General features: G+C 43.2%; 1 protein-coding gene across 4 annotated transcripts in view; it reads right to left on the bottom strand.

Moving 5' to 3' along the window:
- Positions 1-1,243: 1,243 nt before the first annotated feature.
- The window catches only part of Klhdc1 (kelch domain containing 1), a 35,081-nt gene continuing 20,486 nt past the window's right edge, over positions 1,244-15,838 (bottom strand). For 2 of the 4 annotated variants that reach the window (XM_075947943.1, XM_075947941.1), the window contains 5 exons: positions 13,525-13,597; positions 12,173-12,257; positions 10,509-10,565; positions 9,626-9,678; positions 1,244-2,720 (listed from right to left, as the gene is read on the bottom strand). In XM_075947943.1, coding sequence (XP_075804058.1) covers positions 2,534-2,720; positions 9,626-9,678; positions 10,509-10,565; positions 12,173-12,257; positions 13,525-13,597 — 455 coding nt within the window. In that variant the 3' untranslated portion in view covers positions 1,244-2,533. The remainder of the gene's footprint in view (positions 2,721-9,625; positions 9,679-10,508; positions 10,566-12,172; positions 12,258-13,524; positions 13,598-15,838) is intronic. The other 2 variants (XM_075947944.1, XM_075947942.1) reach the window with 1 other exon arrangement.

The raw sequence follows: 15,838 nt of genomic DNA on the forward strand, positions 1-15,838 counted from the left end.
AGCGCCCTCCTGACAGCGCCCTCCTGACAGCGCCCTCCTGATAGCGCCCTCCTGATAGCGCCCTCCTGATAGCGCCTACCTTATAGCGCCCTCCTGATAGCGCCCTCCTGATAGCGCCTACCTTATAGCGCCCTCCTGATAGCGCCCTCCTGATAGCGCCCTCCTGATAGCGCCTACCTTATAGCGCCCTCCTGATAGCGCCCTCCGATAGCGCCCACCTGACAGTGCCCTTCCGATAGTTCTCATTCAAAAGACAGCCCAACAATGTTAACTGACTACATACAGGTCATGGTAATTCTATGACTGATGGAAGTTGCCCCTCTCTCCTAACAAGTATCAGTGCTGACCAACCTGAAAGATCGACACCGGTTCCCAGGAGCCATCACTCCTCGACAGCAGTCTGTCTTCCTCTGACGGCTAGTGCTAGAAGATTCCAAGGCATGGAGCAGGGACACCCCAGAACCAAGCATGCTCAGATTCTAGGTCCAGGATTCTTTGGCCTCTGTTGTCAGCGGGACCCATGGGATGATGCTTAGACATCCCCAAGGCCAGGAGATGAGTCTCAGGGACTTTGAACTGGGGTTTCTGAGGGTCTTGGCATGGTTAAGACTCAGAGTCTAGGAGAATGCATGTGACGGCCACGAGCCTTTGGGGCTAGCGGCAGAATATTACGGTTTAGAGATGAAAGCTCCGAGCCTTTGGGGCTAGCGGTAGAATATTACGGTTTAAAGATGAAAGCGCCACACAGGCTCATGAGAAACACTTGGTTGTCATATGGTGGGGATATTTGGGGTGTCCATGGAAACCAGGAGGACCTAGCTGTAAAGAGTATGCCACTGGGGCGAGCTTCTGAATGTGGCACTGAGCCTTACCCCGCTGCTTCCTGCCTACAATGGGGCATAGAGACATCTTCTGTGCCATAGTCTTCTGTCTTTCTGCGGGCGCTCTCTCTCTCTCTCTCTCTCTTTCTCTCTCTCTCTCTCTCTCTCTCTCTCTCTCTCTCTCTATATATATATATATATATATATATATATATATATATATGTGTGTGTGTGTGTGTGTGTCTCTCTCTTTCTCTCTTTCTCTCTCTCTCTCTCTATATATATATATGTGTGTGTGTGTCTTATTATGACATTATTAATTAATGATGATATTTAAGTTCATAAAAAATAATTTCCCCAATAAGTATATTATTTATGAAATTCAGTTTCCAAGTCTAAAAATGGTAAGAAAAAAATAAAAATTCACACTAAAATTTATAATTTTTATTTGCTATTGTTGTGTGTGCATTATATGCTTGAGCACATGTGGAGGTCAGAGGGCAACCATTATGGCGTTAGTTCTTTCCTCCCACCTTATGTTGGTACCAGGGATGAACTCAGGCCAGGCTTGTGCAGCAAGTCCTTTACATCCAGGGCCACATTGCCAGCCCCACACTGGAATGAACTCTGACTGGTCCACACTGAGAAAACTGTCAGGTGATAATTCTGTATACTGAGTTCGCTAAATAAAATGTAAACACAAACTATCCCAATACATAAATAGAAGCTTCACACATCCAAAATATAGCATTATAAAACATATCTACAGTTTAATGAAACGCTACAATTTTCACTATAAATTATCTACAATACAGAAATAGACTTTCACAGCATTTTAAAGTTCAGCGACAACTCACACGGTGATAGTGATGAGATTATGTCATATACTGAACCCTTTAGCAATCGACTGTAACAAGGATCCCAATGGAAGGACGAGACTGGGCACATGAAGAAAAATGTCTCAAAATGGCCAAAGTACCATTTTGAGGAATGCAACCGTACAGTCTCCCGAGAGCGAGGGGTTGTCATCAGGACAAGTAGTGTCTAGAGAAAGCCTCAACTCTGTGGAGCAGCAGAGCTCAGACGCGGACCGGAGAGTCAAAGCTCCAGATGGTCACTTTACATTGCTTGCAAACAGCACTTTGGAGACACGTGTCCAGGGCAATGTGGGTTTCCCATGATCCAAAGCTGCTCGTTATCGCACACCCCAATATTTCAAAGCCTGTGAGACAAACCAAGCTCCAGCCAGCGGTCCTGGGCGGTGCAGACAGAACTATCTAGACAAGCTCCCCTGCTCGGCGGGTAGATGGAAAGCTCTGATGATATTTAAGGAGACACTTGGGTGCTCTTAAAGTAATGGTAATTAATCAGGGTTTTTATATCTACATCCACAGTTGTGATAGAGGATTTCTGGAGATTTTGGGGTAATTTGTTTTTCAAATGGACATATTTCCAGAAAAGTACGCACTGAGTTAAGAACTGTTACTACTGTACTTATTTCCAGAAAAAAACACGTAATCTTTTACACGAAAATCAGTTTACAAATACACAGACAAATCTTCAATTACATCTTATTTCCATATATCCCATATCATGTAATCACAGTAGCAAAACATTTGTTGCAAATTTTATCCTTTAAATAAAACCCGCGACTGGAGGGGAGGGTCAAACACAGTCTGACTGGAACGCGCTGACACAGGGGACTCAGAACATCAGTGGCCACTGACCCAGTGGGGCTTATTTTCCATTTCTTCTTTTAGGATTCTTTGCTCTTTTCGGTAATTGGCTGCAGTCCAAAATGTTATTTTTTTGAGAACTTGCTGCAGAAGTTTAGGAGGTAATAAAGATATCTGACTTTTTAAAATGATAGCATTTTTCCCAATGCAGTCAAGACATGACCTGTCGACAAAGCATGAGAGAACGGTTAGCTTCTGAACCCAGGATTCATTGTGTTATTTTATGCATGTGTGTATTTGTGTGAATTCATTGTGCTATTTTATGCATGTGTGTATTTGTGTGAATTCACTGTGTTATTTTATGCATGTGTGTATTTGTGTGAATTCATTGTGCTATTTTATGCATGTGTGTATTTGTGTGACTGTATGTCACGAGAGTACAAGGACCGCAGGCAGAGGCCGGAAGAGGACGCATGACTCCTGGAGCTCGAGCTGCCACGGATGCTGGGAACCAAATCTGGGTCCTCTGAGAGAGCAACAAGTCCTCCTGACCTCTGAGCCACAGCAAGCCTTGTTTGTTTATTTTTGAAGATTTTTATATATCATCAACGCTTGCCAGCATCCACAAAGCCCGAAAGAAAACAAAAATATATGGGCCCACTCTGTAGCCCAGGCTGGCCTCAAACTTGAGGTGACTCTCCCATGTCAACTTCTCCAGGTAATGGGGTTACAGGAGTGTACCTATCATGCCTGACAAGCTAAGTAGTCCCTTTTCCTTCTCACAAAATCGATGTAAAAACTCTAGATGGCAGCCGGGCGGTGGTGGTGCACGCCTTTAATCCCAGCACTCGGGAGGCAGAGGCAGGCGGATCTCTGTGAGTTCGAAACCAGCCTGGTCTACAGAGCTAGTTCCAGGACAGGCTCCAAAGCCACAGAGAAACCCTGTCTCGAAAAAAAAAAACTCTAGATGGCAATGTGTGTGTATGTGTACACATATATATTCCTTGTAATATGAGAGAGTTTTTTAGATCACTACAATAATCATGCTTTTTTATACAATAAAGAGGTCATATCTGAGCAAAAGTCAAGGAAATAGAAAATGCAATTTGTCACACATAATATTCTTTCATTAGAAGATTCAGGGATAGAGATATACCTAAATGGAAGAACACTTGACAGTAAGCATAAAGGCCAAAAGAAAAGCAAAACTCAGATGTCAAGGACAGGAAGACCAGTGATGAAATGAGAGAAGACAGAGGGACAGATGGACAAGACACCGCGTCACACTAACTTATTAACTGGCTATGTGCCAATAATCATAAATAAAGAAGAGGAAGGAGTGGAAATGTTACAAAGTCCAGTATAGTCACATATGAAATTCTCAGAAAAGTTAAAAACTAAAAATTATAAGCGCTGCCAGGTAGTGGTGGCGCACACTTTTAGTCCCAGAATTCAGAGGCAGAGGCAGGTGGATCTCTGTGAGTTCGAGGCCAGCCTGATCTACAGAGCAAATTCAGGACAGCCAGGGCTACACAGAGAAGCTGTCACGAATAAACAAAAACAATACAAAAATTATGAAACTTGTGCTGGAGAGATGCTCAGTGGTCAAGAGCTTTGGCTGCTCTCCCAGAGGACCTAGGTATGATTCCCAGCACACACGGTGGCTCACACACATCCGACACCCTCCGTGGAAAGCAGGCATGCATGTGGTGTGCAGCCATAAATGCAAGTAAAACCCTTGGACACAGAAAATAACAATAAATCTTCTGAAAATTATGAAACTTGCATATTTCCTGTCATCTTTTTTGCTTTACCTTTTTCTCTTTTCTAACTACTTCTTTAATTTATTTTTGATAATTTCAAAACTAATTATAAAATAAAACATTTCTGATTTCTAAAAGAAAAACAAGACTGGATTTCTTTCTTATTCAGTGTTTGCAGGGCTGGAGAACTGGACACAGGTCACTCTTGCCCAGCATGCACGGGTCTGCATCAGCCTCCGGCGCTTGCTTTAGCTGTCACTGGCACAAACATTCCATGTAGGTCTGAATTCTTTGAGCTGACCCCCCCATCACTTGTTCTTATTTTTATGGGGCCTTTTCATTCCCGTTACTAAGTCCAAATAAGAAGAGTTAAGAAGTTCTGGGTGTAGAAGTACAGGCAGATTTGAATTCTGTCCCAGGTAGATGCCCAGTTCTGCTCCTATGCTGGCACCCCAACTCCTGTGCCCTTGTCATGGGGAGAAAGAGGAGGAAGCAGAGAGGAGCCAGCATATGAAAGATAACTCTCAGTGGGCATGTCCTGGGAGAGGAAATCAACACAGGAAACCCTTGTGTCCACATCCAAGGAGCTCATGAGCTAGCAAAGGAAGTGAGTGTCTAGCTGATAGAAACGCCGAGTGCCGGTGATGGAAGTCCTATGGCTCTGAAGGGCTCCACAGAGATGATTTCAACAACACAAGTCAGGGAGTGTTCCGGGTGGGACCCCCATGCTAAGACCTCAGGACCTCAACAAACACTCCCAAAGCCCCGGAGATGCCTGTAAGTCCAGTCAGAGGGTTAGATATATCTGGAGGTCAAAGCGGGCACAGCAAGATGCGAGGCAGAGAGACGGAGGTTGGGCAAGAAGTGGGGCTACCGAAGAGCATCACAGTGCAGTCTGTCCCATCAATACTCTGGGAATTTCTCCCGAGAGGATCTGTATGTACGCTTTCCAAAGAGGATCCCCGAGATGACTTCGTACCTAAGTTTTTTGTAACAGCCCCAAACTGAGGACATACTAAATAGCTATCTTCGGTCTGATAAATCCTGTCCATAGGAGAGAACCTTACTAGCCTTTCTGACATAGATATAGACTGTCATGCTTAGTGATCACACTCACATGGGAGATACCCACACACTGGAAAATACCATAGACAGCACATCTAATTTGTTCATATATCATATGTATGTATATACATGCATACACATACATACAAGTGTACACATGTGTTCCTACTAAGGCTTCCGATGGTTTCTGCCCTATTCACGATTCTTTTCTCCCAGCACTTCAGAACAGCCAGTGACAAATGCCTTGACCTAACATTTAAAATAAAATGAACACATTACTGCAGTGTGGATGATTCACCATGGTGAGTAGGCACCACAAGAGAACTATGTTCCTGTCACATTCAAGTGTGTGTGTGTGTGTGGCGGGTGTTGTACATGCTGTATGCATGGGCACATACATGTTCATGCGTGTGTGTGGCGGGTGTTGTGCATGCTGTATGCATGGGCACATACATGTTCATGCGTGTGTGCATGTGTGCATATGTACATGTAAAGTGACCGAGGCACCCTCCACACTATTATGATGATGATGACGATTCTCCACATATTATTACTGATAATGATACTGATGATGATTTGACACGGGGTCTCTAGCTGAACCTGGACTTCGGTTGTTTGACTAGCCTGACTGATGCTAGCCAGCCCCAGGAACTCAAAAGTCTCCACCTCCCCACTGGACTTACAGGCACCCACTCTTGGGCCTAGCTTTGAACATGAGTGCTGGGGATCCACACTCAGGTCCTCATGTCTGCATGGCCAGCGCTTTACTGACCAGGCCACCTCTTTAGTCCTCATGTTCAAATTTTGACATATAAGAATACGTCCAGCATCAGCTGAGTACGGGGGTCCAGTGTCGGTCTCCAGCTCCCAGGCCCCCTTATTTTCCCTTCCCCTCATTCTAGCCCAATCACTGAGCCACGACCTGGCTCAACATATGCTTCTTTAGTTGCTTGGACACACTTCCCACTAGCTGTACCCCAGCTGCTATGTCAAAAAGAAGAGCATCCTGTTCAGCCAATGTCTGTTTGTTTTTCTCTTTTGCTAAAATCTACTTCCTCATGATTGTGTCATCTGGGTGTGAGGGCACATCTGCAATCCCAGCATCTTGGAGACAGAGACAGAGGATCATGTGTCCAAGGAGCTAAAAAGCTTTGGAGTTAAAAGAATTCTTTCATCATCATCATCATCATCATCATCATCATCATCATCATCATCATCACCATCATCATCACCATCATCATCATCACCATCATCATCACCACCACCACCACCACCACCATCATCATCATCATCATCATCACCACCATCATCATCATCATCATCATCATCACCACCATCATCATCATCACCACCACCACCACCACCATCATCATCATCATCACCACCATCATCATCATCATCATCATCATCACCACCATCATCATCACCATCATCATCACCACCATCATCATTATCACCATCATCACCACCATCATCATCCTCACCATCATCATCATCATCCTCACCACCATCATCATCATCACCATCATCATCATCATCATCACCATCACCATCATCATCATCACCATCATCATCACTACCACCATCATCATCGTCACCATCACCATCGTCATCATCATCATCACCATCATCATCATCATCATCACCATCATCATCACCATCATCATCACCACCATCATCATCCTCACCATCATCATCATCATCATCATCACCACCATCATCATCCTCACCATCATCATCATCATCCTCACCACCATCATCATCATCACCATCATCACCATCATCATCATCACCATCATCATCATCATCATCATCACCATCATCACCATCACCACCATCATCATCATCACCATCATCACCATCACCACCATCATCATCATCATCATCACCATCATCATCATCACCATCATCATCATCATCATCATCATCACCATCATCATCATCACCATCATCATCATCATCATCATCACCATCACCACCATCATCATCATCATCATCACCATCACCACCATCATCATCATCATCACCATCACCATCACCACCATCACCATCATCATCATCATCATCATCATCATCACCGTCACCATCATCATCGTCACCATCATCATCATCATCATCATCATCATCACCACCATCATCATCATCATCACCATCATCATCATCACCATCATCATCATCATCATCATCATCATCATCACCATCATCACCATCATCATCATCACCATCATCACCATCACCACCATCATCATCATCACCATCATCACCATCACCACCATCATCATCATCACCATCATCATCATCATCATCACCATCATCATCATCATCATCATCATCATCACCATCATCATCATCATCATCATCACCATCATCACCATCACCACCATCACCATCATCATCATCATCATCATCATCATCATCATCATCATCATCACCATCATCACCATCACCATCATCATCATCATCATCATCACCACCACCACCACCACCACCACCATCATCATCATCATCATCATCATCATCATCATCATCATCGTGACTTGGTTTTTTTGGGACATGCTTTCTCTGGTTGTCCTAGAACTCACTCTGTAGACAGGTTAGCATTGAATTTAGAGATTTGCCGGCCTCTGCCTCCAAGTGCTGGACTTAAGGGTGTGTGCCACCAATCCCAGCTTAAATTCTTTTAAGTGTATCTGTAAATATATTTATACCATATATTATATGTGACATTAGCAGACATATTCTGATTTCCAGAAACTTGAACTATATAGCCTCTCCCTCCCGAGTGATGAGATAAAGATTTATTTATTTTGAGACACAGTCTCACTATGTAGCTTTATGTGGCCTCGTACTTGCTATCTAGACCAGACTGGCCTGAACTCACAAGATCTACTTGCCTCTGCCTCCTGAGTGTGCAATTAAAGGCCTGTGCCACCACATCTGGCTTTTATTCTTAGGCAGATGTAGATATTTTCTTGAATTCAAGTAATAAACTACCTGTAAAATAGTATGACTACTCCCCAAAGAACAACAAGAGATTATCACATATTCGTAGCACATATTTTGCCTTTTTGTTGTTTAATAGACATTTTATTACTGTTAAAGTTAAGCTAAAGTAAACCAAGCAGAGACTTCGCCATGCTAACAGTTTGGCACTGTTAAGGACTTGCAGCCACCACACCCACCATCCCCCAATCTTTCCATCCTTAGATGAAACCCTGAACCCATGTTAGACTGACTTCCCATTCCCCAGCCAAGCCTCTGGATACCTCCAATCCACCTTTGTCCACACGCGCGTGCCCACTCTGATACCTCCAATCCACCTTTGTCCACACGCGCGTGCCCACGGATACCTCTAATCCACCTTTGTCCACACGCACGTGCCCACGGATACCTCTAATCCACCTTTGTCCACACGCACGTGCCCACGGATACCTCCAATCCACCTTTGTCCACACGCGCGTGCCCACGGATACCTCTAATCCACCTTTGTCCACACGCACGTGCCCACGGATACCTCTAATCCACCCTTTGTCCACACGCGCGTGCCCACGGATACCTCTAATCCACCCTTTGTCCACACGCGCGTGCCCACGGATACCTCTAATCCACCTTTGTCCACACGCGCGTGCCCACTCTGGCTACTTCAGACACATGGAGCCACACAGCATTGGTTCTTTGTGACTGACAGGTCTCACTAGGCACATCTTAGAGCTCAATCCACGTTAGAGCTCATGTCAGAATTTCCCTCCTTTTAAAAAACTTAAAATTTTTATTATTTGTTTGTTTGTTTTTTCGAGACAAGGTTTCTCTGTAGCTTTGGTGCCTATCCTGGAACTACCTCTTGTAGACCAGGCCGGCCTCGAACTCACAGAGATCCGCTTGCCTCTGCCTCCCGAGTTCTGGGATTAAAGGCGTGCGCCACCACTGCCTGGCTTTTTTATTATTTAAAACAATGTTAAGTTTAAATATATTTCGATCATATTCTTCCTTACCCCAAATCCTTCTAGATCCTCTCCCTTTCCCTACCCACCCAGCTTTAGGGTTTCTCTAAAAAAAAGAAAAGAAAAGAAAACAAAGACCCAATACAACAATAATCCCCTAAAACCAAACTCATTCCATAGCTGAAGAGACTGAACTCCTCAGCCCCTGTGTCCTCCTCCGAGTACTGGGATTACAGACACCAGATGCCATGTTCTGTATATACAGAGCTGCAGATTGTACCCAGGGCCTTGTTAATGCTGAGTAAACACACACTTTTACACATGACATTATATATGTGGAAAATACTATATTTACTTACCTGAGCAGTGAATAGGGCTGTGTTTGAAAGATCAATAAATCATTACAGTGACCCTAGTCAAAAAAAAAGGTCTTATTAAGAATTTAAAGAAAATAACAGCTTTAACTATAGATGATTTCTATTGTATAAGTATAAAACAGTCAATAAATTTCTCTTTAGCTAGTAACTCACATGTACACGAGGATACAAGTGTACATAACCACAGACATACATCTGCATACATATTTTTCCTATTTGGAAGCATGAGGTTTACAAATACAAATTTCAGTAACCAAAATTTTACCTAATCAATACCCAATATAATTACAAATTTAAAAATAGGAGACAGCTCTCTGAGAACAGTAACAGAACTCCTTAATATTTGTTTCATTAAACAGATTTCTGCCAAATTACTCTTTCCCTGAAAGGTCCTGTGCGCTGTCTCCATCTTCCAGGAGGTTCTCCTATGGCACTGATGCCTTCCTCTGATAGGCAGGCAGGTCCCCCAGTGAGTGCCACCTCCTCCGTGTTTGTTTTATTCTTTTCGGATAAGATTTTTTTTTATACAAATCTAAAAATGCCTCTGACTTTTGACTTCTATTTTGAGTTCATTATGACATTTGCCTAATTTATTTATTAATGAGTTAAATAAAATATTTGATATGTGTTCTTTCAAAAAAAAAGATTTTTCTATACAACACAGGCTAGCTAGGAATTTAGGCTACTCTTGAATTTGTGGTGATTCTCCTGCCTCAGCCTCCCTAGTACTGTGAATTAGCAACCAAACCACACCTGGCATCCCCATGATATCTTCCTCTGTATTGAAAATGTTATTATTATTTATTTTAATATTTTATTTTTAAGATAGGGCTTCTCTGTTAGCCCTGGCTGTCCCAGAACTCACCCTGAAGAGCAGGCTGGCTTTAAACTCAGAGATCTGCCTTCCTCTGCCTCCCGAGTGCTGGAATTAAAGGTGTATGTCACCACCAACTGGCAAAGATTTTTAAGTTTTTCGAGACAAAGCTTCTCTTTGTAACAGTCCTTGCTGTCTTGGAACTTGCTTTGGAGATCAGACTGGCCTCGAATTCATGGAGATTCACCTGCCTCTGCCTCCTGAGAACTGGGATTAAAGACTTGTACCACCATTACCGGGTAAGTTTTATATTCTGAGAAGAAGGTTTTTATTTTTGTTGTTTTTGTTCATTGTTCATTTTTAAAATATTTTTAGACAGAGTCTCTTTGTATAGCACAGGCTGGCCTTGAACCCTCAATTCTTCATCCTGAGCTTCCTGAGCAAGTGCTGGGTATAGGAATGTACCACCAAGCCTACCTTCTAAACAAGGGATTCCAGTGCCAAGAAAAATAAGACAAACCACTAATGTTCCACTGGGGGAGGGGCAGTGATGGGACTTGAACCCAGGGCCTTTTCTGTTTAAGCCAGCTAACTATTTAACTGGCGCTAGAACTTTTGTTAAGAACACCGCGTCCTGGCTGGAAACAGTCTGGGGTTCACTGTACACGTCTGAGCTGGTGGCCACACACTACAAGGTCAACCCAAGTCTCTGCAGAGAAGCCACCTTTTCTCAAGGTTTGTCACTCTGCAGAAGCCATCTGTGCCTCAGGACAAGCAAGGGAGCTAGTGCCTTGTTGGCGGCTCTGACTCGCTGTGGTCAGCCCTCATACTCAATCCTGAAATTCTTCAGCAGCCTATGCAAACTGGAGCACCCAGTGCCTGTCCATCCAGTGCAGCAGGGGGAGTGGCCAGCTGCTCTGCACTTCCCATGGCCCACGAGGGAAGGAACAAGGCTCTCCAAATGGGACCTGTGTAGTCAGTCCTTTGACTTTAGAGCATGCCAAAGCCGAAACACTTAAAACTTAAATATAAAACAGATTGGTAGCAGTGGTAAAACCCCAGAAAATACCAAGAAACTAACAGTGTCTTCTCAGGAGACGCTAACCCGTGAGATTTAGAAGGATTACCACGTCTTGTTTCTTCCATTAATAAATTCTATGGGTGCCCGGTGTGGTGGCACACATCTTTCAATCCCAGCACTAAGGAGAAAGAGGTGGCTGGATCTCTTTGAGTTCGAGACCAGCCTGGTCTATATAGTGAGTTATATAGACAGCCAGATCTACATAGTAAAACACTGCCAAAAAAAAAAAACAATAAAAATTAATTCTCTGGGTGATCATTACCATGATTATGTATTCTTTTTCTATACAGACATTTCAATACATTTAAACTACAAGTGCCCATTGTGGCAAAGCTCAGAGAGAAACAGAAAAGGGAGCCAAGACTGTGGCGTGGGGGTTGAGTGCAAGGCCCTAGGTTCAAGCCCAGCACTGGAGGGAGAAAGCCCTTTTTAGTGACTTGACTAGTGAAATTAGTAGACTGATCTTAGTCTGTAAACCTGAAGTCTCCTGACATACATCACGAAGCCTCTGACTTGGGAGGGTGGTCCTCCAGGCAACACTTGTGGTCCTGCAGTTACCATAGCAACAATACTGCTGAGTAGCTGTTGGAATATCATTACTCAGAGAACATGTTTAAATATAAGATTTGCTTACTGTATCCAAGAAAAGTAAGTTATCTTTGCTCCCACCAAAGACCATTATTTCATTTTCTTTTCCCAAACAGGCCGTGTGCCATAACCTGTGATGGAAAAGTATGGACAGAGTGAGATGCTGTCAGGGAAGAGAGTGCACATCACACAGCTGATTCCAAAGCTCACACTCTGAAGTGATCTATCCCACAGGTTCATCATATTTCAGTCAGAGAGATGACTCCTGCTAACTCTGTCTCAGCTCCCAGATTTGCTAAGTCCCTTATCTTATACATATTATCCCTGAAATGAATTTAAAGGCTCAATTCCTCAAGTGCAACAAGCACCCTTTCTAGCACCTTTGGTGGCCTCCACGTCAATTCCTGCCACCTTTGTCCTTCCTCCGTGCTCTGCGCCCCATCAGTTGACAAATGCACACGGAACCCCCTTCCCACGTCTACTTCAAAGCCGTCACTCTCTAACAGTATTAGTATAGATTTACATATCAACAAACATATAAATATTTAGATCTTTTTCTCAATTGTCATTTGTTAAATAACAGAAAGATCTATCATAATCTGACTCTACACAATCTGGAGTAAGATTATTTCTGGACTATGGCACAAGACAGCATGGTGTCCGCAGATAATCCTGTGGTCTGCTGTATCTGAATGTCCTATGAGGGCATTTTCATCACACTAGCCAACTGAATCTGAGGAACTGTTATGGTGCTATTTCCTTTAATAATAACATTGATTCTATAATATTTATCCTATAATATACAACAAATAAATAGCATTTTCTTTCTCAAACTATTCACATTAATGAATATACCAGACTGTTGTTTATTTTCAGAGATGGTCTCATGTAGCCCAGGCTGCCACCAAACTCACTACATAGCCAATGACAGCCTTAAGCTCCTGGTCCTCCCGCCCATACTTCCCAATTCTAGGATCAGAGGGGTGGACCATCACTCCCTGCTCAAATGGTTAATAAGAAAAAAAAAATCTGTCTCTACAGAAACTTGAAAGCAAATATGTCTATTAAGTTACTTCAAATATCTCCTAAAAACAACTATGATTAAAGCTAACACTATTCCAATCTATTTATTAAAAATAGTAACATTAAAAATCGATCAGGTTTTAAATTACTTCATTAGCTAAGATTATATATTTAGCTAAAAGTAACATTTTCAATTTTGCAACTATGTATGAAAAGTATATAAATCATTTCCAATGAACATAACCAAAATGATAATTACTTTATTCAGTTAACATGAAGCTTATTTGAGAAGTAAGTATTTTGCTTATGGTTTCCTTATAGACACTGCATTCTGTCCTAAATCTTCAAACTCTCACTGGTTTCCTTTGGGCTTACCTGGGCCTGGTGTAAGGCAAATGTCTCAGTTGTTTCCAACAGTTTGTTGTGATATTGTGAATCCAGCAATCACCTGTAATATTAGGGCAGTTCAGAAATGATTAGGGCATTGATTATAATTTTAATGTTGTTTACAGGTTTGTCATGTTATACTTGCATCATTATCTTGGGTGAGTCTGCATATTTTTCATAAATATTTTAAGCATCTACAAAGCAAGAGTGCCCCACACCCTAGAGGCAACAACCATCAAAGTTTGGGCTTATACACAAGTCTACAAGTGAGCCCTGGGCTCAATGTCAGCCAAAGGGAAGAAAAAGGAAAGACAAGAGGGGAAGAAGGAACAGGAAGGAGGAAGAGAAAGAGAGAAGAGCTCGGCCACATGTGCTATTTGTCTGTGTTGTCCTTCCTGTGACTTCTTACATCTTGCATGATTCTAGGTCTTGCGTGATTCTCCCCGTAAACATGTCAGTACACATTGCCAAGATGAATGGACACAAAACTAAATGTTCTGGTACCCATGCAACCAAATCTTCATCTTACTCTATAAGGAAGTGTTAGATCATTCAACTTCCCATATGCTAATGATCAAAAATAGCAAGCCTAGATCTGGAGAGATGGCTCAGTGGTTAAGAGCAGTGTGGTGACATTTGTTTATATTTTAACAAATAAAACTTGCCTGAAGAATCCCAGCACTTGGGAGGCAGAGGCAGGTGGATCTTTGTGAGTTCGAGACCAGCCTGGTCTACAAGAGCTAGTTCCAGGACAGGCTCCAAAACCACTGAGAAATCCTGTCTTGAAAAACCAAAAAAAAAAAAAAAAAAAAAAAAAACTTGCCTGAAGATCAAAGCACAGAGGTAAGCCACCAGAGGCCAGGCATTGGTGGTGGCTCATACCTTTAATCCCAGGATTTGGGAGACAGGCAAATAGATCTCTGTTAGTTCAAGGACACCCTAGGCTACATGAGATTGATCCAGTCTCAAAAAGAAAGAGAATTTACACAAATCCCATGCCTTTAACCCCAGCATTAGGGGTAGAGATAGGAATGATATGGCTGGGCAGAGAGAGGAATATAATGAAGAAGACAGGAGTTCACTGCCATCTGAGGTTTGGGGGAGACAGCTGCAGTCTGAGCATCACCCCTGCACCTGTAGTCTGAGGATCACCCCTGCACCTGTAGTCTGAGGATCACCCCTGCACCTGTAGTCTGAGGTGCAGTCTGAGCATCACCCCGGCACCTGTAGTCTGAGGTGCAGTCTGAAGAGACAGTCTAAGCACAGGACCCCCCTTTGGTCTGAGCACTGGTAGAGGTAAAAGGTCTCTCTAGTGGCTGGCTGCTCTGCTTCTCTTCAGTTTTCACCCCCTAATATCTGACTCTGGGTATTATTTATTAAGACTAATTAGAATTCATGCTATAGAGTACTGGCTGCTCATCCAGAGGACGCGGGTTCAATTCCTGCACCCACGTGGCAGCTCAGAACTGTCTATAACTCCAGTTCCAGGGGATGTGGCATCCTCACACAGACATGCATGTAAGCAAAGCACCAGTACATATAAAACAAATAAATTTCAAAAAAAGAGCTCACAAAATGGCTTAACAGATAAATGCATCTGTTGTCAAGACTTGAGAGTGGTTCCTAGAATCCACCTGGAAGATGAGAACTGACTCCGTAAAGCTGTCTTCTAATTTCCACACCCATGTCATGGCACATGTGTACATACACACAAATAAATAAAACGGAAAAAAATTAGTTAAGAAAATAATCTAACATGTCAAACCCAGCCATGCGTACCCTTGTCGGTTGTGTGTCCTGATGCCGCAATTTACTGATACGAAAACTCACAGCTACTAGAACCAGCAGTAACAGGAGTGCCAGACTTCTGAGCCAGAGAGACAGCTCAGTGGATCGCAGTGCTTGCTGCCGAGACCTGAGGGCCTGGGCTCCGTCCCTGAAGCCCACAGAATGGCAGGAGATAACCAACGCCCACAAGCTGTTCTCTGACCTCTACAAGTCAGTGTGTGACACACACACACACACACACAATACATACACAAATGAATAAATAAATGTAAAACAAACAAACAAAGCACCAATGAGAGGAGTTACAGGATCCCACTGAGCATTCTGTAGTTCTAGAACAAAAAGAAGACATTGGCTTCACCTTACGCTTCCAGCCTCAGGGAAGACTGCCTTCCACATTCTGGCTTACAGTACAACAGCTTCTGGACAGACAGTCCGGACGCAGGATCATGGGATGTGGGGAGGGAAGGGGGCTTTAAGTTTTCTCTCTCTGTCCTCTCTCTTAGGGCCTTGA

The sequence above is a fragment of the Microtus pennsylvanicus genome, chromosome 14 (assembly GCF_037038515.1).
Source record: "Microtus pennsylvanicus isolate mMicPen1 chromosome 14, mMicPen1.hap1, whole genome shotgun sequence".
Classification (NCBI taxonomy): domain Eukaryota; kingdom Metazoa; phylum Chordata; class Mammalia; order Rodentia; family Cricetidae; genus Microtus; species Microtus pennsylvanicus.